This window comes from Dicentrarchus labrax, unplaced genomic scaffold (assembly GCF_905237075.1).
Source record: "Dicentrarchus labrax unplaced genomic scaffold, dlabrax2021, whole genome shotgun sequence".
Classification (NCBI taxonomy): Eukaryota; Metazoa; Chordata; class Actinopteri; family Moronidae; genus Dicentrarchus; species Dicentrarchus labrax.
Window position 1 is genome coordinate 3642658 of NW_026136724.1, and position 14276 is coordinate 3656933.

At 41.0% G+C, this 14276-nt stretch overlaps 1 protein-coding gene and 1 long non-coding RNA gene across 2 annotated transcripts in view; one reads left to right on the top strand and one right to left on the bottom strand.

The window, feature by feature from the left end:
- LOC127358565 (uncharacterized) overlaps positions 1–1113 on the top strand; it is a 31043-nt gene extending 29930 nt beyond the window's left edge. The window contains exon 6 of the long non-coding RNA XR_007882475.1: positions 442–1113. This is a non-coding gene — a long non-coding RNA (uncharacterized LOC127358565). The remainder of the gene's footprint in view (positions 1–441) is intronic.
- Positions 629–13583, bottom strand: ttll12 (tubulin tyrosine ligase-like family, member 12). Its single transcript, XM_051391700.1, has 14 exons — positions 13386–13583; positions 12475–12647; positions 11866–12064; positions 10529–10688; positions 9078–9211; positions 7893–7969; positions 6921–7037; positions 4924–5118; positions 4617–4728; positions 3507–3658; positions 2847–2928; positions 2423–2491; positions 2088–2226; positions 629–1085 (listed from the first exon to the last, which is right to left on the bottom strand). Exons 1-14 carry the CDS (start codon positions 13524–13526, stop codon positions 934–936), a joined length of 1902 nt encoding a protein of 633 aa, XP_051247660.1. The 5' UTR covers positions 13527–13583; the 3' UTR covers positions 629–933.
- Between the last annotated feature and the right edge of the window lie 693 nt (positions 13584–14276).

Below are 14276 nucleotides of genomic sequence, written 5' to 3' on the forward strand. Positions count from 1 at the left end.
AAAGAAGTTTGTCACCAAAATTAATCTTAATTTCTTTTCTTTCCCTGTATAATTAACCTTCTGATGTTAGTTATTTATTTAGGTTTTGTGTGTGTGTGTGTGTGTGTTTTAACAAACTGTGATTGTTTGTGCATTATAAATATGTTTCAAATCGCAGCTTGTGGTGAGTCCTTGCTGCAGTGGATGCAGCCATAGGTTTGAGTCCGACCTATGGCAAATGCTCAAACCTATGGCTATCTCTCTCACTCTTCCGCTGTCACTATCCATTTTTAGGCAATAATGGAAAGCCTATTTCCAACCATACAGAAACATATGTCCTTATTTGTAGATAACTGCTCACTTACACTTTCCTATTTCCAAGCAAGCACATGCTGTTCTGTGTCGGTCTGAATGTTCTCTCTTTCACCTTCACCCTCTTCATTTCCTCTCCAACTACTGCAGCTAACACTATGCCCACTCTCTGTGCCACGAGGACTTCTGGGGGTCCACACACTCTTGGACTTTCTTGAGGAGGAGACATGTGAAACAAAAAGGCAAGACAGAACTAACAGGAAGGTGGCAGGTGAGAAGAGGTAAATGAACAGGAAGAAGAGTTATTTGTCCCAGAATCATTTATGATACAACTAGAGTTGATCCAACATTGTTTTTATTGCTTCTCATTTGTACAATAGCGTTCTGGTTTTAATCACCGGGTTTATAACACAAGCAGTATTGCAAACAACTTTGTAATCATTGCATTGAAATGAAAAAGGCAACTGGGTTTATGACAAACTGAGCTACAGAGGATCTTAAAATCATTTGGAAAGTAGACGGTTAAACGAGAAACTGACAAACCAACAGAGGGACAGTTACAAAGAGGAAGTGTGAAAGGAGATGGAAAAGTATTGAGGGAAAAATATGACTGCAGACACTCCCCTCTGCTGTTGAGTTGATTCATGCAATCTGTGTGACCGGGCAGTGCTCAGGCTGATCCAGGAACAGCGTCTGGAACATGTGATTGTAGAAAGAGGGGTGGTAGAGGCAGGCCCGGGCGCAGTCTGGGCTGAAGTTCAACTCCAGGATCTGAGGCTGCATGACCCGCTCACCTGACCCAGGATCAGAAAGCACACAAAATGTATTACAGAAACAAGTGTTGTAAAAGACTCAGAAAGACCCATTTTATCTACAGAGGGAGGGCAATGTGGAACTGCCATGTTTCTACAGTAGCCCAGAACGAACAAACAAACACTGGCTCTGGATAGGGTCTTTTTCATGTCAACCGTAGTATCAATCAGAAACTACACCACTAGCTAGATACACAGTGGTGCTTTATTCTATGTGACTGAAACTTATGAACTTATAACCTGGACGATATTTTCCGACGTGTTGTGTGTGTGTGAGTGTGTGTGTGTGTGTGTGTGTGTATATAAACGACTAATGTGGACAACAAATTGTCCAGTATTGAGCGAGAGCACTGCAGCCAGCAGCCGCAAACCGGCCTGTAAAATCCTTTTGGGGCAATTGTGCACAGTCAAAGTATGTTCACTAACAGTGCTTGTTTTTGCCACTGACAGGCTCCAATTGTGATTGTAAGTGTCTAATAACATTATGGAAAGGATCCCTGCAGAGATAAACCTTTTTGTTTAAGAGTAAGATCCTTTCTGTTTAACCAGCGGTCGTTATATTGCTATGTTCAAAGTTACCAGACTCCATTGACAAAAACTGTATTTTTTTAGTTGCTGCCTCGATCACTTAGTTTGTTTGGGTTATTGTGCAAGTACTGCTTTAAAAGTCCTCCCAAGAGTAAAACTGGCCAGGTGCCCAGTTAGCTCAGTTGGTAGAGCTGGCGACCCATATACAGAGTTGCTTCAGCTGCGTGTCATCCCCTCTCTCTCTGCCCACCTTTCCTTTGGCTGTCCCTATCTAATAAAGGCATGAAAAGGCCAAGAAAATAACTTAAAAAAAAAAAAAAAAAAAAGAGTGAAACTGACCAATGGAAAAAGACCTACAACCTTTTATAAGTGGAAACCTCTTCAGAACTGAGGCTCAAAGTAGTAGTAGATGTTTGTTAACCCTGCAACTGAATTCAGTATAGAACAAATGCTCACCATTTTGCCCTGTACTCCACTTCAACATGAGGTCTACAGCATAGATTGCCCGGGATGATGGGTAGGGACAAACACCATAAGGAGCTGGTCGAGACGAAGCTGCCTGGAAGAGTTCCCGGAATGCTTTAAACAACTCTGCCTGTGAGAGGTAGGAGGAGGAAGAAAGGGCCAACCAATAAATTTTTTTGATGATTATCAGTCTGGTTTAGTTAAAAGGCAGGAGGTGCAGCTCAGGCAATAAAATTGGATATATTCTTGTGGTCAAAATGTAGGTCTAGTTCCTTATTTTAAGAAGTTCCTGAAAAAGTTGAAACGGGCTAAAAATTCCCACTTACTTCCACCTCCTTCCACGGACACTGTGGGTACTGTTCTTCAAACATGGGGATGAACTCATCGTAGTGCACCTAGAGACAGAGATTCAGCCTCTGTTACAATACTTCAACCACTGCATCTGACTTATCCAAGCTTTGTTAGCATGCACTTACCCCAACCCTTGTGTTTTTACAGATTACTTTTTGGCATGCTGGCCTTTATTTGATAGTTAGCAGTTAGAGACACAGGAAACACAGGGAGAGAAAGTGCAACAAAAGGTCCCCAGTCAGGGTCAAACCACAGCATGTTGTGGTTGCCCGGTCTTGGCCAGACCAGGTTGCTCTGATATTAGTACATCAGGCCATAGTGACCATGTTCTTGTTCACAAACAGCTTTTACAATTAGGTAGTGCTAGGATAAAGAGGGAAAACTACAATGAACAAGTACCTGTTTAAGCTCCACGCCTTCTGCATAGTTCATGACGGTGAAGTGCTTTTGGTAATCATCAAAATGGTCCAAGGAGAAAGGTCTAGACAGAAGAAAGAAAATCAGATCCAGGCACCAGGAAAGATTTCATTCTCTGTTTTAAAATAAATATTTTATTATCATTACCAATTAAGTTAAAGACACTAATACCATGCTGCGTTCGACCTTAAGATTGCAAACAAAATGAGGACATGCCAAGTTAAGTGTAAAGTGTACATTTCTTGACACCTGTAGAGTTTATAGTCACACTAGTGGCATGGGTCTCAGAGGTTATCTTTATGACTTGGGTCATCCCCCAACTTTTCCTCAAGTACCACCATCGAGTCCAAGTTTTAATTTGCACAATACTCTGTTATAACTATAACATGGCTTGTTTATTTAGAACAAGCATTACAGCCTCAAAGTAGTGGCTGTGAGTTTTGATTTTTACTGTCCTTCTCAAACCACAGATCCAGGACAATGACAAAACAAACTTTGAATGGCAGTGTCAGAAAGAGACAATCTATCCAGACTTGGTGGCCACTGAAATCAATAAATCTGTGTATTTGACCAACTTTAAACTGGCTATGACGACCCATACTTATTAACATATGTATGTTTGTGTATGTATGTATGATGCACCTATTAGCAAAGCGCAACCAGAAGACGTTGTAGGCATAGAGACGCAGAGGATTCACAGAGCGCAACATCAGCATGTAGCGAATGTCAAACTTCACCATTCCCACCTCCTCTCTTTGGAACAGCACTGGATCTTCAAGGTACTTACACACCACCTACAAAAAAGACACAAGCACACACACAGTTAGAGGCGACAAAACAATACATCTGTATGTCTGAATCAGTGCATAATGCAAATGTTGCCATTATAGCAAGTAATACAATTGACCCTTCCTAAGTCCCGACCCTTCCTGCTCTGTGCTCGGTCAACTTCCTCCTTTCCTGTGCTGAGATATGCTATGTGCTAGGCTCATATGTGTTGGAAAGACAAACATGGATAGAAGATGGTTAAAAGATAAAAGCATATAGGGCGCCTGGTTAGCTCAGTGGGTAGAGCTGGTGACCCATGTACCGAGGTTGAGTCCTTGCTGCAGCGGCCCAGGGTTCGAACCTGACCTGTGGCCCTTTGCTGCGTGTCATCCCCTCTCTCTGCCCCCCTTTCCCGTCTGTCTTCAGCTGTTTTATCAAATAAAGGCAATAAAAGCCAAAAAAAAAACTTTAAAAAAAAAAGAGATAAAAGCATAGTCACATGTTAAATTAGCTAAATGCTAGCTCACTAGCCAACGATTGATACAGATTAGTTAGTTAACTGCAGTTTGTCTTACATTGACTAACATACAATGTGACTATACATATATTGCACTTGGAGATGGGAGACAACTAATGGACCTGATACCAGCATTTTTGCATGAAAAGAATTATTAGGAGCAGGTACTGATATCCCAACTGTTTTATAGCCAAGGTTAGAAACTCGTTGGCCCTGCTGAAAACATCCAGGACAAAACCTATCCAACTTTATGCAGTGATTGGTTAGGTGTGCAGAGGTTATTTCATTCATTTATTGGTTTCATATGACAAGCCCTAAGCTGTAAGTACTTTTGAATAACTTACTAAGATTTGGTTTAGTGAACTGAAGGCCTAAAAGAACAAAAGACGCCTTTGTGATGCTTTTGTTAGTTGACTATGTAACACTTAGGCAAGTTGGTTTGATGGTGTCTGTATTGGTGGTGGTACCTTTGGTGTACTCTCTCTTTGTCTGATTATGTAGTCCAGGTTGTTGGTAATGTGTGTGTCCAGTCCACGGGCCAAGTTCCAGGGCTTACAGATCCAGTGGTTATCCTCTCCCCTGAAACACACAGCGGGACATCTTGGCCAGCCTAACATCAACTTACAGGGACCATTCTGAGTCTGAGGCCTTTCCTCAGCATCTTCTGCTGGTAGCAGCTTGTACAAAAGGAACATATATATATATATATAGAATTTGGTTGTATCAGAGTACTATTCAGTATCATATTCAGTGATACTACTGTAAGATTCCAACCTTTGTTGTCTCAGCTGATAATGCTTGATAAACTGTGGCAGTTCTGTTTGGAGGTTGAAGGTTTCTGGTAGCCAATCAGGTGCTGGTCCGCCTTTCATTCTGCGGGCCACGGCAGCCAGGCAGTCCTTCACAGTGACGATGCTCTCACAGGGAAACTGGTTGAGCATCACATGAGGTCTCTCCTCGCTCAGCTTCCTGTCAGAGAAGAAGTCGTTTCTTATATGAAAGTCCAGGAGTTAGGAGTTGGAGTTAGCGTGACTTAAAACAAAGATTTAATATTAAGATTAAATGCAGTCCAGGATGTCCAATATGAGTAATACATCCATAGGTTTGAAAGTTTGCCAGAGTTTATCCAAATGGTAACCTCTGTGGCTGGCAAATTAAGCAACCATGGAAGTAACAAAAACTGCAGTACCTTCAACAACCACTTGAGGCTGGCTACAGAAGTGAGTCAATATTCATGAGGCCCCATATTAAAATGTTGATTGGGTTATTTTGGTCAACAACTAAAAAGGTATTGACGGCCCTAGTGCACATTACTGTTAATAGAAAGTGGTTACCAATAGTAGTTCTTCATCACATTTAGGCCACCAAAGTATCTTAAAACTTATCTTATGAAGATATGTGATAATTGGTTTACACTGAGCACACCAAGCTAAGAGGAGGGGGTAGTGGGTGAAAATAACTAGAACCACCAGAGAGGTATGGGGGAAGGCTCTGGTGGTTGACTGCAGTAAAGGTCATAAAGCCTGCTGCCTCAATGTTAGCCGATGTGACAAACTGTACTACAAACACATCGAATACATTTTTCCCAAAGATGGTTTCTGTCAATTTAGGTAGTTCTAGTGGTCATGTTTGGTTTTGATTAGTTATTTGAAACTAGACGCAACGTCAATCTTTTACAGGTCGATGGTTCGTACAAAGACATTTGGTCGCATTTATGGGTGGGAAGCTGGTCAGGGATCATGTCCTTTAAATGCACTAGTGACTCCTATTGGTTTCTGGGCAACCTACACAGAGAGGGATGGCTCTGGGGTGAGAAGACGAACCTCCTGCATGTTATGCCCCAACTGTATTGGGAATGGTAATAATTGTAGTTTTCCACAAATAAACTCCTTTCCATGCTCAGTGTTCTTTATCTGTTATCTATCCTACAGATTATTGATGGTCTTTATTGAAGCAAGTTGCATTTGTGAAAGAAAATTCAGTAAAATTCTTTATGTTGGTTGGTTTGATTGTTAAGTATGGTTTGTAATCCAACAGACATTTTATTTCAGATAGTTCTACCCTATCTTTTGAACTTTGCCAGTACTTTACTGGCAGAAAATATGAGCAGCAGCCTTGAGCTTGTGGGAGAGAGCCAGATGTTTTTCACAACTCGAACGCCTGCATATTGTCAAAGATTAAGAGCTCTGTAGTGGTATACTTTGTACAGTTCCTGGAAGATATGCGATGATTGGTTCACTCTGAGCACACTAAGCTAAGGGGAGGGGGTAGTGGGTGGAAATAATTACAACTACCAGAGAGATATGCGGTTCAATCCCTGGTATGGGTCACTTCCAGCTTGATCGTGTGTTCAAACAAACGCATTTGGTCGCATTTATGGGTGGGAAGTGCTGCTGGCTCTGTCTAACGGTCATGGCGACGACCAAAATGTCAAACTTGAGGCTTCAAAACGGTTCTCCGTCACAATAGGTTCACACTTGAACCCCATGCCCATATGACATACATTCAGTCTTGAGTACAGTTCTAACTCATGTTGCGGTAAAATTGTGAAACTAAATGACAAATATAAGAAGGATTAGAGATGATGAGTAATAATAATAAGCTTCATATTTAAAAAAAAAAGTAATCTCACTAAGAGCCTGTTTACAGCTGGTATTAACAGGCTCTAAGATACATCGAAGATACAGCATTCCTTGTATTTTCTCTGACTGATGAACGAGCTCTACTGAGCCACCAGTAGTTTGTTGTGTTTGTGTTGCTTTGTTGCTGACCTGTAGTCTTTGATGTGATTATAGCGCCACAAGATATCAGCCTCCTCCTCTTCCTCTGTCATCTGGAACCGCGGATGTGTCAGGTTGTTGGTTACCTGAGACATTTCAGAGTAAACCCTGAAAATAAAGCACAAAACAATGAAAAGATGTGACTAACACTCAAATGCTGAAGGCAACAGGCACAACAGGAGAGAGAAGTCTTTACAAAGTCATCTCCTCCTTTTACCTTATTAGAAATTCCAGAATCTCTGAATATGCAAATGTTGTTGATTTCTAAAAGTTTTCCTGCTGGACACAAGATGTCTCCTACTATTCTCAGTGGATGTGCACTGGTGGCTTCAAGTTTCTACATCACACTGTACAAGTTGATACTGGACCAGGACTGACTTCCAAACTATTTGTGATGTCACAAATCATGCTGGTAGGCCCCACCCCTTAAAATCTGATTTTCAATGAGCTCAGAGAAACTTTCCACTTTCAGCAGATTATTCTGAAACTCTGCACAGACATGATAATGGTAACATTGCTATGCTTGACCAATACTAGTGGACGAACCAACAGACTGACGTTTACGTCCAGAGTGCCACTATTTTGACAGTTAATATAAGCAGGGTTATCGAATCTCTGATTCATTCCTCTTATCAATTAGTGCTTTTACATCTTGGTATTACATTTGGTTCTGGGTGGCTTTTTCCCTGAGCTGCTGCTCACTGGACATTCTCTAACTCTGAGCCTACCATATCCATAAAATAATTAGCATGTTAGCATTTTCTCAACCTATTATCATCATCGTCATCATGATAACTGTCCAACTGTAGACATTTAATAAAGGTAATCAGCACCAACTCACTGATTCTACATGGCTTAACCTCAAAAGTGTACGTCACAAAAATCGGTTGCTTCAGTATTTTGTACAACGGCTGTTGATCTCTGTAGATCTCCAGTACTGAGCTGCTCAGATGAGACACTTACTTGAGGATTTTGTCCTTGGGCACATTGTAGGGTTGGATTTCTACAGGAAGCTGCTCCTCATTCTCCCGTAAAATGGTCTAACAGAAAGAGACACAGAGGACAGTGAAGGCCAAAGTCTCTTATCAGTGAGACCTTGTTAGGGAATCACAATGTTTCATTATTTTATTCTTAATACTGCAGAATTGTCAATACTACCTTAAACTTAAACAGGGTTCCCACTCTTTTTGAGAAATAATTTTCTCAAAAAGTTTTTCTCAGGACAGCATCTGATGAATTCTACCAAATTCTGAGCTTAACTGACTAAAGCAGGGGTTTCCAAACTTTTCTAGCTGGAGACCATACTTAACTGGAATCCCTTCTTCTTTTTTCTATCCTTGATGCGGCTGCACCTGCCATGACCTTACTCCTGGCAAGCTGTCATACATTGTATCATTTTGGGCCTCATGTTGGGCCACACATTAATTTCCTGAGTCTAGTAGCCTCTTAGCCACCTGCACAACTGCTGATAAAGCACTTGGCAGGCCGCCCCGCCTTGTTCTTCACTGCTGCTAGGTGAACTTGTTCTTTAGCCCTTTCTGGTACTTTCCGCCATACAGCTTGGTATTATTCAATCACTTGGTATTATTTTTAATGAATTTTAAAAAGAACATAGAAGTGCTTTTATTTGTACAGGTTTACCACCGCAAACAGAATTTATAACAAGATGAGAATGAATTTACTTCTAACATTTATGTTATTCCAGTTGTATGTATTTAACCATAGAAATAGCAACTTATATACCTCTGCCTTGTCCTCTGCTGTATGCTGCCACTATACGTCTGCACTGTCGCCATATTAGGGAGGTCAAGCTCCGCTAGTTAACAATACTGAGAGATTCAGACTGCACTACAAAAATGACTGTAACTCACTTTGGTTTGTTATAAATGTGAGAAACTGAACATGATACTGGTTAGCTGTAGGAATTAAAGCTGCAGTCGGTATCTTTTATAAAACCTAACTTTTTGTAATATTGTCTGAAACTTTCCCTATATCCTGACAGTGGTACATGGGACAGATAATCTGTGAAGTGCTCCTAATGGCATTTGGAAAACTCTACCAGGCCCGGACGAAAACAACCAATCAGAACCGATAAAGTTAAGTTCCTATAAGAAGGTGAAGTAATCTGTGTTGTGCGATGGTCCTCACCTCATAGTATGAGTCCGGGGGCTCGGCGGTGACACTGCTGACCTGTTCTAGATCAGCAAGTATCCACGGTAACAGGCGGCATCGCCTTACCAGGGAGTTTGTCTCGCCATACGTATAATCTCGGGTTACTTCATCTGTGGAAATACCATAAACTTCAATCAATAGGCCAGGCTTTTGTTTGCTTCAATCACTGAACTCAAGCTGCCTTTATCTGGAACAGGCCTTCAATTCCTTTTGCACAAAACTCTTGCTCAACAAAGATTTGAAATAATAAATTATTATTTATTAATAATTATAATTTATTTAACCCACTATGTTAGTAAATTAGAAAAACATATTAGGAATTATTCATTGGATCATTAGATATGTTCAGAGGGCAGAGAGACTGCCCTGGCCATTGAGAGTGTGCTGGATGTGTCTCCTTAATTCAGAAAAACAGAGCAGAATCTTTTGTTCAAGTGAATGCAGTACGCTTCTGTACACTCCTCATTAAATCAATCATTGGAGCAAAAGTTCTATTCCTGGAGAAAGACCCACATATATTATACTGTAGGCCCACTGTAACACACACACACACACACACACACACACACGTGTGTGTGTATGTGTGTGTGTGTGTGTGTGTGTGTGTGTGTGTGTGTGTTGCTAACTAGCTTATGGACTACGGACATATTTTCTTGTGATTGAATGAGCCAGCAGGGGAAAAAAGTGTAAGAGCGAAGAGAAAAGGACAAGAGGAGGAGAGTGAGAAGTATGCTATTCTATCATTTAAGTTTTGAGTAGCACATTTATTTGGCATTGTAGGGCTTCCTTGATTTACAGGTTATTATGGAGGGATTCACCTAATTACTAGCATTACTAATCTTAAGGCTGCAGTAGGTATCTTTTTTATAAAAGTAACTTTCAGTCATATTTACTAAAACCTTCACTATATCCTGACAGTAGAACCTGAGACAGATTATCTGTGAAACAATCTGGTTCCTCTGGCTCCTCCTAGAGCTCCTAATGGCATTTGGAAAAATCCGGATGGAAACAACCAATCAGAGCCAAGAAAGATAGATGATTGTTAAGTCTCATTCCCAGGTCATCAAATACTGACTCAACAATCAACTATCTACAACCCATCAGGAACCTGATTCTTTCACAAATTATCTGTCTCATGTACTACTGTCAGGATAAAGTGAAAGTTTCAGAAAATATTACAAAAAGTTGCTTTTATAAAAAAGATACCTACTGCAGCCTTAAGATTAGTAATGCCCTTTAAGCCAAAGTTTAAGTGGTAACAATTCTTTTTTTCTCTCTTTTTACTTGGTAGGAGTGCAAAATTGTCATCCTCAACATTTGTCGTGTTCTGGTTTTAGAATGATGTAGACAGTTGCTCTACAGGAGGATTATCCTCCTGGGAAACTATCATGTTTTATACTATCCATGCGGTGTGTGTCTGCTTTCACCTCCTTCTTGCAGGTCCCGCAGAGGCCAGAGCACGGAGTAGGCCAGCTGGCCCTGAATGTAGAAGAACGGAGCCATCCCACAGCTGGGCTGGTCAGAGTGCTGCACCTGGGAGCCAAACTCATCCATGACGTACCACACTGGAACCTTCTCCTCCGCAGACTGCACAAGAAAGGAGGAGAAGAGTGAAGATGAGGACAGAGAGATGGCTGAGACTACGTCCACACTGTTGTGTTTACATCTGCTAAATTTAGCAGATACTTTTGTCCAAAGTGACTTACATACAAGTGTACAACCTCCATAGGAACAAGAGCGCGGATGCACTAAACTGTGTTGCCATGTTTTCAAAGTCTACAGTCATGAGGTGCAAGTGGACGCAGAAAACAGTTCTAAAAAATCAAAGACATGGATCACACATATCTGCTCGCCAATGTTAAAGGTCCAATAGTCTTGGCTTGAAATCCTAAGGGCCATCTGATTGGTCAGGTCAGGTCCTCAGATTTGTCGAAACTAGCAACCAACTCCACCTCATCCCTGTTGATGCACATTTTTTTTTTGCTTTTTCTGAACTCAATCATGATTTCTTTTGGGGGTTTTTGTGTTGAGGTTGTTGTCTTTACACCATGCAGACAGTGTCTTTAGGCTGTTTACATTTTTAATTATGGTATCTGAGCTGTAGGTGTAAGTGCAGTAATAGGTGAAAACAGAATAGAGTGGGCCGAGGACACAGCCCTGGGAGACGACAGCGTTGACAATGACAGTAGAGGTGGTCCAATTACCTTCCCCAGTGTATTTCTAAAGTAATGTGTGCTGGGGTCTGTTGATTAGAAAGTCCTTGATCCAGAGACAGACAGGAGTTTCTAGACCTCAAGTGTGCAGTTTGTTAATCAGTCTGTTTGGGTTGTGTTGAGTTGAATGTCGAGCTGTAGTCGACAAACAGCATCCTGGTGGGTGAGGGCTGTGTGTAGCACTAATGTCTGTGGATCATTCAGGCTTGTGACTGCTGAGGTCTTGGGTACAGGAATGATGGTGGAGGTTTTTAGACCCTAACCCTAACCCTAACCCTAGGACTGTGGCTTGCTGTAGTGACAGGTTTTCTATTTGATCTTATTCATTTTATTGTTTTGACTTCCTCTGTGCATATTTCCGTTGGCATTATTCTCATTTTATCTGCCTTACCTTCTAACATTGTCAAGGAAGTTGCTATATAAATAAAGTTTATTATTATTTTGAATTATTATGTACAAAAGGGGCTTTAGGGACACACCATGGCAGCACCTCAACAGAAGGAGGTATGGCTTCAAGTCAGAATGAGAGATCATGTTTAACGCTGACGTACCCCCTGGGAGAGGTGATATGTCTGGTTGTACTTCCACATGCGCTCCATCACCAGCTCCACCACATCCGGGTCAGGGGCCTCACCGTGGAAGTCAACCCCCATGAGGGTGGCCATTCTGGGTAGCAGGCCGGGCGCCTGCTCCAGCTGCTGACGGGCGTGATCTACACGGTACGTCCAGGCGTGATCCACCAGGAAAACACTGCAGGCAGCACAGGAGGAAAATCTATATCAATTATGGAGCTCCAGTGTTCCAAAATTATTAATGAAAAAAATAAGAAAAATAAGAGTTATATTAATAGCATTATACCCAACAACACTTTCCAGTGATGTAGTAACTGCCCTTTTACCTTTCAGCCAATCACATGAACCTCATTATTTTCAGTGATGAAAGTTAATGATGAAACATTTCATGATAATAACAAATGAGTTTTAATATTTTCTTCAATTTTTTTTTATTCAAATTGTTGCTTGATTTATACATTCTAATCAATGTATTAATATGTTCATGCATTTCATAATGTCTTTTGTATTTATATAATACTGAACTCTTTCAGAAGATTCTGCTCAGTCTTTCTGTCAAGGGTTTGTTTGGGCCTCTGGCGCCCTCACCTGGTCGGCTCTGCGGCTTGCAGCCCGCTCTCCCGGGTCACAACCACTTTACAGCTGATCACTGCTCCAGGATTGTCTTTCTTTTTCTCCTCCTCCTCAGTCTGTTCATTTTCCTCGTCGTTTTCTTCTTCTTGGAACTGCATGATTCCGAAAACTTCGCCAGCATCATAAATCTATGACACATAAAAAGAACAAAGCACGAGCCTATTTTCTAATGTTATCACCAGACTCCATTTGAGAATTTGAGAATTTAAAGTTTGCTTGCGTGTCATCTTTAGCACACAGCGCCAACAAGACTGCTTTATCGTGTTTAATAGATTGTTAGATACACCTTTCATAACGGCGGAATCAAATACCATAAGCAGCACTTGTTTAAAAAATCAAAGCTCCTTCCCCTCCTATTGTCACAGTTCACATACAGAACATGCATACACGAAGGTGGGCGTGTGAACCACCTGTAAAGCTCGAAATTTGATTGAAACAGAACTCACTTCAATTTTCATTGAAAACTGCCTAAAATTATTTGCCGAATTTACCTCAGGAACATATATGTTTGGTACAGTTTTTGAGCCATGCTCTATCCACTGTATGCGTTTGCAAACAATGAAGAAAAATAAAAGCATAATTGTTTTTAGGCGAGTTTGGCATAAGCCGACGAAGAGTTAACGTGCGATACTAGCAGTCGTTACCGGTCCGTTAACGTACGCTACGATCGTTTATTTCAAATTAAAGGGGTTTTTCATTCATCACAACTTGTTAATAGTCTCGCGTTAATAGAAACCTAACGTTACGTCTGTTCGGTAGAAAACACCGACGAGAAAATGTTTATGTATTTCTCTGTTGGACTATAACGTGACTCTGTGGCACTGTCCCGTGAGACACCGCGCTCGGACAGCTCGCAGCAGACTGACCTCGCTGGTGATTTTGTGGTGGAGGCTCCTCCAGTAGAGTGGGGGTATCCCTGAGGACTGCAGGGCCCCGGCGTGCAGGGCCACAAACACCGTGAACTCCTCGTCCCCGTCTCCGTTCATCGTTATACAGTTTGTTGACATTACTATGGCGAGATAGCGCTCACGTGGAGGTGGAGTGATCGAACCCGGAAGAATGAGTTTGACAGCGCCCGCGGTGCATTGTGGGAAGGTTTTAAAGGGCCACGTTTGAAATGATTACTGACTAACTTTGTAGATTTAGCCTTTACACTGCACACACAGTCATTTCTGTCCATCATTTGTCTCAAAAGATTTATTATTTTTAATCCAGTGAGATGATTTCAACATATTTTAATAAAAGTTTGCTGGTTTTATGAAATTTGTGGAATAAGTTGGTATTATTCTTGATTCAAAAGCAGAAGCCCCTTATTCTTACACTACATTCTACAAAGTTAAAAAAGAAACCTTCTGTCAGAAACAGATCTGAAATAATTTCACCAAATTGGCATTGTTTGATTCATTCTAAGAAAAAAAGACCTTTAAGAATCAATAACTTATAATTCCACGATGGATTCTCAATGGTTAAAATCAGCTCCACATTGACCAGCTCACATTGAAATGCTGCTAAATTGTTAATGTATAGGTGGTAATAATGATATACAGTATGAAAACACAATAAAGGCTTCTGTAATGCAGATAACTATTATACATAGTAAATGAACTGAAATTGATTGTTTTGTTAACTGCTGTTTCCATTGTCAAGAATCATCTTTAGACAGAATTTAGATCCAGTTTTGCTTTTTTTAAAAAGCAGTGAATATGCAGTCTTTAAAAATCTCTGAACCATGCAAATTATGATTTATTCTGGATTAT

What these genes read in the sequence shown, in the direction of transcription:
- ttll12 (XM_051391700.1), bottom strand. Translation starts at nt 13,526, where the DNA reads ATGTCAACAAACTGTATAACGATGAACGGAGACGGGGACGAGGAGTTC. An exon ending in GTCCGTGGAAGGAGGTGGAA is followed by an intron (nt 2,227 to 2,422) that starts GTAAGTGGGAAT and finishes TACCTCTCACAG; the next exon opens with GCAGAGTTGTTTAAAGCATT. An exon ending in GTGGAGTACAGGGCAAAATG is followed by an intron (nt 1,086 to 2,087) that starts GTGAGCATTTGT and finishes ATCCTGGGTCAG; the next exon opens with GTGAGCGGGTCATGCAGCCT.